The sequence below is a fragment of the Rhinoderma darwinii genome, chromosome 3, assembly GCF_050947455.1.
Source record: "Rhinoderma darwinii isolate aRhiDar2 chromosome 3, aRhiDar2.hap1, whole genome shotgun sequence".
Classification (NCBI taxonomy): Eukaryota; Metazoa; Chordata; class Amphibia; order Anura; family Rhinodermatidae; genus Rhinoderma; species Rhinoderma darwinii.
Window position 1 is genome coordinate 56,478,431 of NC_134689.1, and position 14,730 is coordinate 56,493,160.

The window sequence follows — 14,730 nt, forward strand, 5'->3', positions numbered from 1 at the left end:
TAGCAGCAACATATTGTGTGTCAAGTACAAGAGAGATGTCCTTGTATTGACAACAATACATGGCCAAACCAGTACCCATGTACCAGTACGATGTACCAGTACAGAGACCCCCAAACCAGACTGCATCCTAGACTACAATAGGTACATGGGAGGGGTGGACTTGTCAGATCAAGCCCTGAAGCCCTACAGCGCCATGCGGAGTGGTATAAGAAGCTGGCTGTGCACATCATACAGATGTCATTGTACAATGTGTACGTGCTACGTCGATGTGCAGGCCAGAGGGGAACTTTCCTGGAATTTCAAGAGGTGATTATCAAGAATCTAATCTTTAGGGACCAAGAAGGGGGGGCACCCAGTACTTCTGGAAGCGGGGCCACACGCATTGTCCCAGGGCAACACTTTCCAGGAGAAGTTCCCCAAACTGGCAAGAAGAGAAAAAGTCAAGAGGTACAAAGTCTGCTATAAGAGGGGGATAAGGAAGGACACAATATATCCATGTGACACGTGTCCCGAAAAACCAGAGCTCTGTATGAAAGAGTGTTTTAAAATTTATCATACATCCCTTGGTTTATAATTTACCCCAATTTTACTTACCCTGATGTACTCCGCACAGCTTATCCCCCCTCGTCTTTCCCCTCTGAGCCCTGCTTTGTGCCCAGGCAGCTGATAACAGCCACATGTAGAGTATTGCCATACCCGTGGGAACACACATTACAGTTTATAGGGTGTATGTCTCGGATCAAAATGCTCACTACACCTCTAGATAAATGCCTTATGGGTGTAGTTTTTAAAACGGGGTCACTTCTTGCGTGTTTCAACTGTACTGGTACCTCAGGGGCTTCTGCATACATGACTTCGCACCAGAAAATCCCCAGTAGGCCAAATGGTGGTCCTTTCCTTTCTTTCTGAGCCCTCCCATGGGCCCAAACGGCAGTTTATCACCACAAATGGGGTATTGCGGCACTCAGAACAAATTGTATTTTGTTTCTTGTGAAAATAAGAAATTTTCAGCCAAAACTACATCGTATTGGAAAAAATTTATTTTGTTTTAATTCCCAGCCCAATTCAAATATGTTCTGTGAAAAAACTATGGGGTCAAAATGGTCACAACACCCATAAATGAATTCCTTGAGGGGTGTAGTTTCCAAAATGGGGTCATTTCTGGTTGGTTTCCATTGCTTTGATACCTCTGGGGCTCTGCAAATGCGACATGGCACCCGAAAACCAATCCAGCAAAATCTGGACTCCAAAGAACAAATAGCGCTCCTTTCCTTCTGAGCCATCTCATGGGCCCAAACGGCCGTTTATCACCACAAATGGGGTATTGCCGCACTCAGGACAAATTGGGCAACAAAATAGAGTATTTTATTTCTTGTGAAAATAAGAATTTTTGAGCTAAAACTACATATTATTGGAAAAAAATATATATTTTTTAATTCCCAGCCCAATTCAAATAAGTTCTGTGAAGAAACTATGGGGTCTAAATGGTCACAACACCCATAAATGAATTCCTTGAGGGGTGTAGTTTCCAAAATGGGGTCATTTCTGGTTGGTTTCCATTGCTTTGATACCTCTGGGGCTCTGCAAATGCGACATGGCACCCGAAAACCAATCCAGCTAATCTGGACTCCAACAAACGCATAGCGCTCCTTTCCTTCTGAGCCCTCCCATGGGCCCAAACGGCAGTTTATCACCACAAATGGGGTATTGCCGCACTAAGGACAAATTGGGCAACAAAATGGGGTCTTTTGTTCTCTTTGAAAATAAGAAAATGACATCTTATTGGAAAAAATGAAATTTTTTTCATTTCACAGCCCAATTCAAATAGGTGCTGTGAAAAAACTGTGCGTTCAAAATGGTAACAACCATAAATGAATTCCTTGAGGGGTGTAGTTTCCAAAATGGGGTCACTATTGGGGGATTCCTACTGCCTAAAATATATTCTAATAAAAAAGAGGCCTCAAAATGCACTAGGTGCTTCCTTGCTTCAAGGGCTTGTGTTTTATTCCACGAGCGCAGTAGAGCCACATGTGGGACATTTCTAAAAACTGCAGAATCTGGACAATACATATTTAGTAGTGTTTCTCTGGTAAAACCGTCTGTGTTGCAGAAAAAAAATTGAATAAAATTGAAATTCAGCAAGAAAAATGAAATTTGCAAATTTCACCTCCACTTTGCTTTAATTCCTGTGAAATGCCTGAAGGGTTAAAAACTTTCAAAATGCTGTTTTGAATACTTTGAGGGGTTTAGTTTTTAAAATGGGGTGTTTTATCAGTGTTTCTAATACATATGCCCCTCAAAGCCACTTCAGAACTGAAGAGGTACCTTAAAAGAAGGCTTTTGAAATTTTCTTAAAAATATGAGAAATTGCTGTTTAAAAGAATGTTCAAAAAAACGATGCCAATCTAAAGTAGACATATGGGAAATGTGAACTAGTAACTATTTTGGGTGGTATAACCATCTGTTTTACAAGCAGATGCATTTAAATTCTGAAAAATTCAATTTTTTCAAAATTTTCTCTAAATTTTGCAATTTTTCACAAATAAACACTGAATATATCGACCAAATTTTACCACGAACATGAAGCCCAATGTGTCACGAGAAAACAATCTCCGAATCGCTTGGATAGGTTTAAGCATTCCGACGTTATTACCACATAAAGTGAAATATGTCAGATTTGAAAAATGGGCTCTGAGCCTTATGGCCCAAACTAGGCTGCGTCCTTAAGGGGTTAAAGTCTGCAAAGATGTATATAGCCTTTAAAGTGGAATTTATTTTTTTTGTAAAAACGTAGAATATCGCTTATCGAACAAAGGTTATACATATACAAATAAATGTTAGGCTACATGCACACCTTGCTTTAAATTGATGTGGAATATCCCATTAAAACAGCAGAGAAATGCAGATAGAATTTGTTTCTTTTTTTACACTTTTCTTATTTTTTTTAGTTGGGGATTTTACATTTTATGCGGAAACTGATGCAGACTTTATTCTGTGGATTTCGGTACTTTTTTTTTTTTATAGAGACATAAAATATATATATATATATATATATATATATATATATATATATATATATATATATATATATATATATACCTTGCCAGATAATATTTTGAGACTAAAATGCAAGAATTTTCACGCTGCGGCTTTTGAAAACCGCACCGCAGGTCAATTTACGTTTAAGGTCTCTCACACAAACTATCACCATTGTCATCGGACTGTGCCAGCTTCAAAGCCACCACCCATTTTTGATTGTTTTAATTAATTTGTACTGTGGGGATATCTTTGGAGTTTAGACACGATTTACTATTAAAATGTATTCAAAATTATGGTGCACGTGCTGTGTGCCACATTTATCAACTGTTTGAGACGTTGTCTAGCACAAATTTTGCAGTAAACGAAGTCAACTTAAAAGTTGTGTAAGGAAGAGTTTCTGACGTGTTACAAGATGCGACAAATATATCATACAGCATGCGCCACTGTGATACATTTGATGCATCTTCTGGCTGCCTGGTTTTCACGGTCTAAAGCAGGAGGGGCCTCAAGCCCGCGGGCCACATGCGGCCCCTGGGGCTGTCATCTGCGGCCCGCGGGACACAGCTGCTAGTACAGGCTCTGCTCCTTGACTCTGTGGAATTCCCTGACATCGCTGTCCACATATGGACAGTGTTGTCAGGGTCTTCCCCAGAGTGGTGTCCTGGGCAGAGCGCTAGTATAGGCTCTGCTCCAGGACTCTGTGGAATCTCCTGACATCGCTGTCCACATATATAACCTCCACTGTGGCAGCATCTGCAGAGGGGCTGCCCAGTCTTGACATGTGTGGCTGCCAATTGAGCCGCCGAACTGCATTTAGCGACACTTAAACTGGAAAACTGTACTGTTTAAATAAGCACGTGGAGAATTCGCTCAAATTTTAAACTTAGCGGTATTGTTATAGTAATATTATTATAGTAATATAGTGTTATAGTAGTTCAAATAACTAATTGATTACCAATAATTTTGTATTGTATCAAATTTGAAAGTAATGCGGCCCGTCAACTTCACATTTTTTTTCTATATGTGGCCCACTTACCCGGCCGAGTTTGAGACCCCTGGTCTAAAGCTTAGACAATATTAGTGAATCTGCCACATTGTTGCAGCAGTTGATGGTGAGTTTTAAGACTTTGAATCCTTGGTGGAATGGGCCATTTGTCTTTTTTAGTTGATTGTGTTGTCCGAATTCTTTGCTGGGAATTTCTGATTATTGTTTAGCTGTAGTATAATAATTCCCTTAATGTCCAAGTCATTTTTCGGTTTCGTTTTTCACTCATCTTCCAAAAGCCATAACCTTTTCTATTTCTAAGTCAATGGAGTGTTGTGTGAAGGCTAATTGTTTTGCTGGAGGGGTTGTAGTTTTTATTGACACCATTTAAAGTACCATATAATGTTCTGGGAAACTGACATTTTCGTTTCGTGTCTTATTGCTTGCACCGTACAGTAAAAACATCCACTTAAGTTTATTCTGCCGGTCAATACGATTACTCGTATTGCTCCTTTTTATAGATTTTTTTTTTTCCTATATTTTACTATTTTTACAAAAACTATTTAAATAAATAAATAAATATAACTTTTAGAATGTGGAAAAGGGGTTTTTTGAACTTCTAATTTTTTTTTATCATTATTTTTCACTAATGTGTTGCAGTGTATTGTAATTTTTACAAGCTATTAAGCCCTGCCAGAGGGCTTAACAGGAGACTGAGAAACGCAGGCCGGGGGCCTTCATTAGGCATCTACGCTGCCATGACAACCATCGGCACCCCGTGATCGCATCACGGGGGGGGGGGGGGGCAATGGGCTGTCGGGGGTGGCAACCCCCTCTTTCTAACATCTTAGATGCCGTGGCCGCTATTGGCTGCAGTATTTAAGTGGTTAAACTGCCAGGAACAGCGCTTTTCCTGGCTGTGAAGCAGGGTGTCAGCTTTAATACAACGCTGACACCCGCAGTGTATGGAGTGGGCTCAACGCGTGAGCCCGCTCTATACTTGAGCACCCGCACCATGACGTGTAGTGGCATCATGGTGGGTTAAGGGGCTAATGATATTACGAACAATTACTATTTGACCTCCCGTATCTTAACCCCTTAGTGATCAGCCCATTTTAGGCCCTAATGACCAAGCTATTTTATTCGTTTTTCTATAGTCGCATTCAAAGAGCTATAACTTTTTTATTTTTTCGTCTACATAGCTGTATCAAGACTTGTTTTTTGCGGGATTAGTTGTACTTTTTAATAACACCATTTTAGGGTACATATAAATTAACTTTTATTAACTTTTTTGGGGGGGATTATAAAAAAAAGCCCCTGAAATTCCACCATTGTTCTATGCGTTTTAAATTGACGCCGTTCGCTAAAATGCTACCTTTATTCTATGGGTTGGTACGATTACGGCGATACCACATATGTAGAGGTTTTTTATGTTTTACGATTTTTGCACAATAATACCATATATGTGTACTTTTATTTATTTTTTTACACTTTTATGGGAAAAAATGCTTTTTTTTTTTTTTTACTGTAATTTTTATTAATGTTTATTTCACATTTATTACTTATTTCATTAGTCCCACTAGGGGACTTTACTGTGCGATCTTCAGATCGCTGCTATAATGCTTTGGTATACTTCGTATACCAGAGCATCCTAATAGGCATATGTCCAGGGCAGACCTGGGGGCTTTTATCAAGACCCCGGCTGTCATGCCACCCCATCGGAGACCCGCGATTGCATTTGCGGGCCGCCGATGGGTGACGGGGAGCTCACTCCCTCTGTAAACAAGTTAAATGCCGCGGTCGCTATTGACAGCGGCATTTAACAGGTTAAACGGCCGCGATCGAAGTTTACTTCGATCACGGGCGTTGGAGCAGGAGCCCAGCTGTCACCAGACCGCAGAGCCCCGGCTCCAGCCTACACGGGACACCCGTACAGGACTTAGACTAGGCCACCGTGAAAAGGCGACGGCCTAGCCTAAGGCCCCTTAGTGACCAACATGAAAAGGCATATTGGTGGTCACTAAGGGGTTAAATTCAGATAACCTCCATGTAAATGTCTCCATACATATGTGAATTTCATTTGTGGTCTTGGCCAGGATTAGAAGCCCTTTTAAAATGGTTCAATGTTTGTACTTTCTCTTAACACTTTTTTTTCTTGACGAAAAACCAACAACCTTTTTTTTTTTTTTTTAATCCTGGACAGTATCTACCCAGTACCTATAAAGATCACTTAACCTACCAGCCTGACTTTTTAAAGTGCCACTGTAGTTTCAACTAACTTAATGTCATAAAGACATACAAAATGTTGTGATTGCTGTGGATCTTGACATTGAGAACCCTTCAATGCAGTGCTGCATTGAGCGTTGTTCCATTTTGGCTTCTACTCTTTGCGCTCTTTGAAAATCTGAATATGGGGCATAAACAGCGATCGGCAGATTGTGGCAGCCCTATTGTACAGATCACATGTTCAAACATGTTATAAGTTAGTTGTAATAACAGATACTCTTTAAAGAGAACCTGTCCGCTCTCCTGGCTTCTCCGTTTTTATTAAACCATTGCATTAGCCTTAAAATACTTCCGGAGCATTTTTTCAGAGAACTCTCCTTTCTGACTTTCCTCCTGGAAATGTTTGTTTAAATTGTCAACTGCATATTGTGATTGGGGTGCGTTCCTGCACAGTCTGCACTGATTGAACAGATTTATACTACGTCAGACTGTGTAGGGCCAAACCACATTGACCATATAAATGGTAACACCAATTTTATTTTTGTGGGTTTTACAGCCGGTTTCTAATATTTAAGCCTAAATGTTGAGACCTTTAAGAAAATTTTAAGGAATTGTCTGATATTGGGGGGAAAAAAGGGGTCTGTTTATCAAGAAACTAATCCACTCCTTTGCGTGGGCCGTGTCTGATATTGCCCCATTCAAGTGAGGTGTTCCAACTCCAGGTAAACGCACATCTTCTTCTTCTCCCTCTCCCTCTCTTTATACAAATTATAATCCTATCTTCTAAAAAAAAAACCTGTGTAAAAATAATGAAAGAATGATGTATTGGTCCCAAAAAGAACCGCCTTTCTCCATTCGATAGTTCAAAAAATAAAAGTTACATCTGTTAAACTAACACGCACTAAAACTTCTGAAATGAGTTGTCCTAAAGGACCCAAATACCCCTCTCCTGAACCTGTAAGGAACAGACCCTTTACTAGGCTGCCTACTGGGAAGATATTTCTACAAGTTTAATCCGGTTCGCTTATTTGAGCAGGGTTCATCTTCTAGAGTGTCACATTTTGTCTGCTAAATGCTTTTGTAGTTGTTTTATACAAGTGTTAAATGTTAGCGCTGCACTGATCAATAGTAATATTAATAATAATGGCAACACTTATATGACCGATATGTGCTGTAGAATCTGTGTAAGAAACAACTCTGTTTTTATACAGGTGCATCCAAAAAGACACATAATAACCTGAACTCTTCAGATAAAGAACAAAGATCTCCTCTCCACCCATATCAGCCCCTAGAATGCATAGTGGAAGAAACCGAAGGAAAGCTAAATGAACTTGGTCAACGAATTAGTGCGATTGAAAGAGCCCAGCTCAAATCACTAGAACTGATTCAGGGCGAACCGTTAAATAAAGATAAAATTGAAGAATTGAAAAAGAGCAGAGAAGAACAGGTTCAAAAGAAAAAGAAAATCTTAAAAGAACTTCAAAAAGTGGAAAGGCAATTACAGATGAAAACTCAGCAACAAGTTACCCAGGAGATTTTGGAAGATGATTCTAGTACAGAAACTGATGTTCTCCAGCCTTGTCCAGTAACTAGTCAGCCTACATTAATAGTTGATGAGCAGCTTTTTTTAGATGAGAAGTGTCAAGAATTAGACCAGTTTAGTACGGTTTGCCACAAGGTGCTGTTGCAATCATGTGATGAAGAAAGTGGACCTCCGTCCATGGACTTAGTGCCAACATTTCTTAATGACCTAGGACTTTCAGGAATGGATTCCAGTGAAACTGTCATATCTTGCAGTAATCTAGCACTGGATCAGCCGCTGGTCAATACTAATCTTCTGTCATCTCAAGTTGCAGATAATTTGATGATTGCTTCTCCAGCCCAAACACTAAATGATACTCTTGATGACATCATGGCAGGTAGGTACTGTCAAATTTGTTGAAGAAAAAAATCATTCTATAGTAAATTCTTTACTTATAGGACTGTAATGTTGAGCATATGGGTGTATGAAAGATTCTCAATATGTCATCGTATTTTAGAGTGTTGCCCCAAACATTATTTTGTATGCTATAAAAAAAAATAGTGTGTGTGTGTGTGTGTGTGTGTGTGTGTGTGTGTGTGTGTCTGTCTTTTTTTTTTTAATTTACAAGGCTGCATGTCTTTTTTTGTTCTAAAGTGTGTGACTTGTTAAGTTTTACCTGATAGATTAAGTCTAAACTTTATCCGTAATAACCCACTTAAAAAAGGAACAAACTGTTACTATGATTCAGAAAGCCAATCTTTTGGCAACATTCAGATGTGATTGATTTGTTGCAGATTTTTCAAACCGATTCCGCACCGAAAATCCATGACAAAGTATAGTGTAATACATGTGAATACGGTTTTTTAAAGTCCAATTTCATGTACAAAAGGGGAATTCCACTGCGAATCAAAGGCTAATTTTGCATATTTAACACTGCAGATTTGCTGAATCTGAACTTGCCCCTTTGCGGAAACTGATCCCATTACATAATTTGCAGAAGTTTTCTTCAAATACTTATTAGAACTCAGAAGCTGTTTTTAAGACTAGGATTCTGCTAGCATATAAAAAGCCCTTTCATCCTCCATGGTAGATTATATACAGCATACCATTCACTTTTCTTAAAGGTGATTTCCATCTTCATAACTAACTTTGTTTTATTGCTCCAATGAATCAAAAATGAAAATCTTAGTAATTTTTGGCCGACTATTTGCAAACGTTTGTGTATACAAACCTGTGTGCGTCCATGATAACAGGCTATAAACTCAGTGTATTTTGATTCTGCATTCATACTCTACTCATACTCCATACTCTATTTTTCCATCCATCTGTTTCTTACTAGAATACATTTCAGTAGTCCGCAAAAGAAACACGGGACAGGTGGAAGGAGGACCTCAGGTTGGACTACACGAGTTTGTTTATAGTTTAACTATGCAGACACATAAGGCCCTTTTCACGTCTGTGTCAGGGTATTCCATCAGAACGAGGGAATACTGGACGCAGCGATTCCAGTGTAACACGGCCACCACTGGCGATCGGCTGAACCTATTGACTTTTAACAGGTTCCGTCGGGGTATCTATTTTGCGCTATTGTTTCTGGCAATTTCTGCTAGATCTGCTACGGAGGACCCAGTCAGAGCTTATTACGCATATGTGAACAGCCCCTAAGGGTACAGGAGAGCTGTAAATTATAGACTGCATTGCCTTTAAAATGGCAGATGTTAATTCACTTTTTTTTATTACAATTCATCTGATCTGTTCTATTACTATAGATTTTGTTAAAACAAAGAATTGTTAAATTCTAAAACGAATGAATAGCACAGACAAGATACTTGGCAGGTAATAAGAACCATTATTTTTCGTTTAGGAGTATCTGACAAAATACCTTCTATGCCTGGTAGTGAGCCAGCTACAACAGACTCGTCATCAGCGCTTCAACTGGCTTTAGAAAATGGAGATCAAGAGTCTTTACTACCAGCCTTTGCAACAGTAGATATTGATGCACATGTAAGTTATGAAACAAATTGCATATCATGCTACTTTATCTTTGATTAAAATGTAACCGTTTTCCTTATGTTTTTATATAGACTGAAAGCAATCATGATACTGCATTAACACTCGGCTGTGCAGGTGGACATGAGGAGCTTGTGTCTGTGCTAATAACTCGTTGTGCTAATATTGAACACCGAGACAAAAAAGGTGAGTGTGTTAAATTGTTTGCTGTGGGTGTGTTCACATATACTTTAGTTTTACCACAATTTGCCTCTGTTCCCAAATGTGGTTATTGCAGGAGAAACACATTTTTAACCTGTTTAACCAGTTACAACCATGCAGCCAAAAACCACATAGAAAGCCATGGTGCTGCATAGTAAAACGCGTGTGAAAAAAACCCCAAAAAAACTTGCACGCTTCTGGCATGTTTGAATACACCCTTAGAACTTTTATAACATAGGCTGTCTTTATATTATTATTTTGCCTATTCCTCCCTCTGCTGTCGTCTAATGCAAAAATAAAAAATAAATATTATCAGATTTGACCGGATTACACTTTTAGAAGTATTGCTTCTGTTTAAAATGGGGCCATGACTTATATACCAAATTTAGTTTTTGAGTGGAGCCAGATGAGCCCCATCGACTCATAATTGGGTCTTTTAGATTTCCAATAGGCACCTGTATTCTTGCCATTAAAAACACTGAAAACCCTTATGCCAGTATGAACACGGCTTAACCCCAGTCATATTTTCAGTCTACCATCATAAAAGTTTTCTAGTATTCACCATTATGGAATATTTAGTCACTGAAAAAGGGCTGGTTATCTAGTGCAGATCACTGGCTATTTACTACCTCCTTTATACTAGGCTTATGCCTAGCCCCGCTACCTTTTTGATTGTATTAACGCTAACGATCTGCTTTGCCACTAAGTGTGTGTGTATGCGTTAATTTACGAGTGTAAATAAAAGCAATATTTATTAATACAAATCAAACTGATATCAAACACCGAACACCGTATAATCACAGTATAGTATCGGTATACTGACACTACAAGTGGAGCAGTATTACCAAGATATCAACAGTACTATACCACCACCCACTTATCTAAACATAATTCACGATATAGTTTCCGTATACCTCAATACATGTAATAACTTAATATGTACTAAGTACACTAATACTACACGTTGCAAAGTACCAGTACAATATATTATAATACTATACCAACACCCACCCACTTACCCAAACATACATATAAGTTACAGTGCACTCACCCACGCTTGCTTCTGTGACCCACCCCACATGGCTCTAACTGTCCCTGTTACTAGTGGATTAAATACCAGGGGATATTTGTAGACTAGGGAAGGAAAAGGGTTAAAGGGGTATTCCACGACCGAACAACTAATGACCTATCCACCGGTTAGGTCATCAGTACATGATATGTGGGGCTCTGACACCCGGACCTGCACTGATCAGCTGGTCCAGTGGCATCCGTGCACCGGACGTACATGCCGGAAAGCAGTTGGCTCCGGCCACGGAATAGCGGCCGAGCTGCAGTACTACGGCTCTGCTCTTATTCAAGTGAATAGGATCAGAGCTGCAGCACGGCCGCTATCCTATGTACGGAGCCAACTGCTTCCGACTCCATACATAGCATAATGTGCCATAACATACGGTGCCCGCAGGCCACCGGAGCGGCTGATTTGTGCGGTGTCTGGCTTTCTGACCCGCACCGATAATATACTGATGACCTATTCAGTGGATAGGTCATCAGCTGTCCTTTAGTGGACAGCCCCTTTAAGTGAAGTGTTATTTGTCCAGTGGAAGTAGGGGTTAGATGTATGGGGAGAATTGTAGGATCATTGTATAGGGGAGAGAAAGAACATGGAGAGTGGGAGGATACTTCGCGGTGCATGGGGTCCTTCCTTGGTAGTGGTGCAGGGAGACAGGAGGTATGTTGGTGTGTGGTGAGGCAGGAACCAGAGCGAGCTCAGGAGGTCTTTTTGTCTTTTTAAACGGTCTCCGTGCACTTCTGTATGACATCACATACTCCTGCACGTGCAGGGGGTGGGGACAGGCCGTGGGAACCTCCTGTGTCGTGGGATACTACCGTATACAGGATGCGTCCACTGTTTATGTCTTCCCTCCCAGAGTGTAAGAGGCAAGAGAAACGAAGGAAATCTTTTGCTCCTCCCAGATTGTAAACAAGACCATGCAGCCAGCTGGAGCCGACTGTCAAATCTCTTAACCTGGTGAATTTTCCCATGGGCATGTGTGTGAATAAACACCTATGTCTGGAAGGATATATATATATATATATATATATATATATATTTATATATATATATATTTATTTATTAGAGCAAGAGAGAGGTGTGTATATTTTGTATGTATATATTAGTCCTTCCCAATGAACTAGAATATCATCAAGAAGTTAATTTATTTCAGTAATTCAATTTATAAACTGAAACTCGTATAGTATATAGATACATTACACACACTGATCTATTTCCAGCATTTTTTTTTCTTTTAATGTTGATGGTTATGGCGAACAGTTAATAAAAACCCAAAATTTAGTGTCTCAGAAAATGTGAATATTATATAAGCCTAATTTCAAAAATGATTTTTAATACCGAAATGTTGTCCTACTGAAAAGTATGTCCAGTATATGCACTCAATACTTAGCCGGGGCTGCATGAATTACTGCATCAATGCGGTGTGGCAAGGTTTGATAGTGGCCTTCAACTCGTGTGCATTGTTGGGTCTGGTGTCTCTCAGCTTCCTATTGACAATACCCTGTAGATTCTCTATGGGGTTTAGGTCAGGCGAGTTTGCTGGCCAATCAAGCGCAGTGATACTGTGGTTATTAAAGCCGGTATTGGTACTTTTGGCATTGTGGGCAGGTGCCAAGTCCTGCTGGAAAATTTAATCAGCATCTCCATAAAGCTTGTCAGCAGAGGGGAGCATGAAGTGCTCTTAAATTTCCCGGTAGACGGCTGCGTTGACTCTGACAGGTTCAGTGACAGCTTGTAGACAACGCAGGATCCACCTGTTATCACGTCTAACAGGTGGATCCTGCGTGTTCGAGACATGCCCGACCCACTGTCACTGACTGATTCGGGTCTCAGCTGCTCTGTTTACATAATACAAAGCAGCTGTATCTCAAAAGTTGCACAAAACAGATGTTTTTATAAAAAAAAAAAAAATCAAAGGTGTACAAAGCCTTTAAAAAAGGCGGGAACCGACACCTCCCTCAAAAGGGGATAAATAAAATTTACAATTCGCGATAAACAAAACATGAGTATCAAGAAGGAGACTAGGAAAAGGACAGTAGAAAGTATTATGCACACCAATAGGAGTAGATTTGCAGGTAAAAAATCTAAAATTTCTCATACCAGGGTGCCTAGATGATTCGGCAGCTGAGTTACACACTCCTTAGCGGGTTCCGACTTCCATGGCCACTGTCTAAGGAGTGTGTAACAACTCACCTGCCGAATCAACTAGGCACCCTGTTATGAGTAATTAAAGATTTTTTTACCTACAAATTTACTCCTATTGGTGTGCGTAATACTTTCTACAGTCAATAGTGGGTTGGGCCCCTACTTACGGCCCGTGATTACGGGCCCATAGACTTCTATTGGCCGCGGGTACCTTCCCGTTTGCTTACGGGAAGGTGCCCGTGCCGTTGAAAAATATGGAACATATCCGATTTCAGACCGTAATTACGGCACGGGCAGGCCCATAGAAGTGTATGGGGCTCCCGTAATTATGGGTGGCTACGTGTGTGCGCCTGTAATTACGAGAGTGTTGCTAGGCGACGTCAGCGGATAGTCACTGTCCAGGGTGCTGAAAGAGTCAGCTGATCGGCACTAACTCTTTCAGCACCCGGGACAGTGACTACCGCTGGAGTTAATAGTATTAAAAGTTAACTTACCTGCTTTTTCTTCCTGTCCGGCCTCCCGGGATGACGTTTCATTCCATGTGACCGCTGCAGCCAATCACAGGCTGCAGCAGTCACATGGACTGCCGCGTCATCCAGGGAGGTCGGACTGGATATCAAAAGGACGCGTCACCAAGACAACGGCCGGTGTACGTATGAACTTCTTTTACTTATAATTGCTGCGTTCGGCTGAGGAAACTCCCTCCCGAAATGGCTGCCCCTTCCCAGCACTGATAGAGAGAAGGGGCTGCCGATTAGTGCCGTGCAATTTTGCAGAGAAAACGGGTCTGTAAATACGGGTGGAATACTGGTGACAACCATGTACACGACTGTATTTTTTCCTTCCCGTGAATACTGGCCGTAAATACGGGTCCTCTGTCACATGTTTTTAACCCGTATTTAAAGAGGCTCTGTCACCAGATTTTCAAACCCCTATCTCCTATTGCAGCAGATCGGCACTGCAATGTAGATAACCGTAAAGTTTTTTGTTTTTTTCAAAAACGAGCATTTTTGGCCAAGTTATGACCATTTTTATATTTATGCAAATGAGCCTTTCTTATGTACAACTGGGCGTGTATTGTGTTCTTTACATCTGGGCGTTTTTACTTTTTTTACTAGCTGGGCGTTGTGAATGGAAGTGTATGATGCTGACGAATCAGCATCATCCACTTCTCTTCGTTACCACCCAGCTTCTGGCAGTGCACAGACACACAGCGTGTCCTCGCGAGATCACGCTGTGACGTTACATAGTTACATAGTTACATAGTTAGTACGGCTGAAAAAAGACACATGTCCATCAAGTTCAACCAAGGGAAGGGAAAAGGGAAGGAAAAATTTCTACACATAGGAGCTAATATTTTTTTGTTCTAGGAAATTATCTAAGCCTTTTTTAAAGCCATCTACTGTCCCTGCTGTGACCAGCTCCTGCGGTAGGCTATTCCATAAATTCACCGTTCTTACTGTAAAGAAGCCTTGTCGCCTCTGCAGTTTGAACCTTTTTTTCTCCAGACGGAGGGAGTGCCCCCTTGTT

General features: G+C 40.5%; 1 protein-coding gene across 2 annotated transcripts in view; it reads left to right on the plus strand.

Moving 5' to 3' along the window:
- Positions 1–14,730, plus strand: part of ANKHD1 (ankyrin repeat and KH domain containing 1) — a 277,970-nt gene that overhangs the window by 161,841 nt on the left and 101,399 nt on the right. For both annotated transcript variants that reach the window (XM_075856368.1, XM_075856369.1), the window contains exons 15-17: positions 7,462–8,169; positions 9,637–9,776; positions 9,857–9,968. In XM_075856368.1, coding sequence (XP_075712483.1) covers positions 7,462–8,169; positions 9,637–9,776; positions 9,857–9,968 — 960 coding nt within the window. The remainder of the gene's footprint in view (positions 1–7,461; positions 8,170–9,636; positions 9,777–9,856; positions 9,969–14,730) is intronic.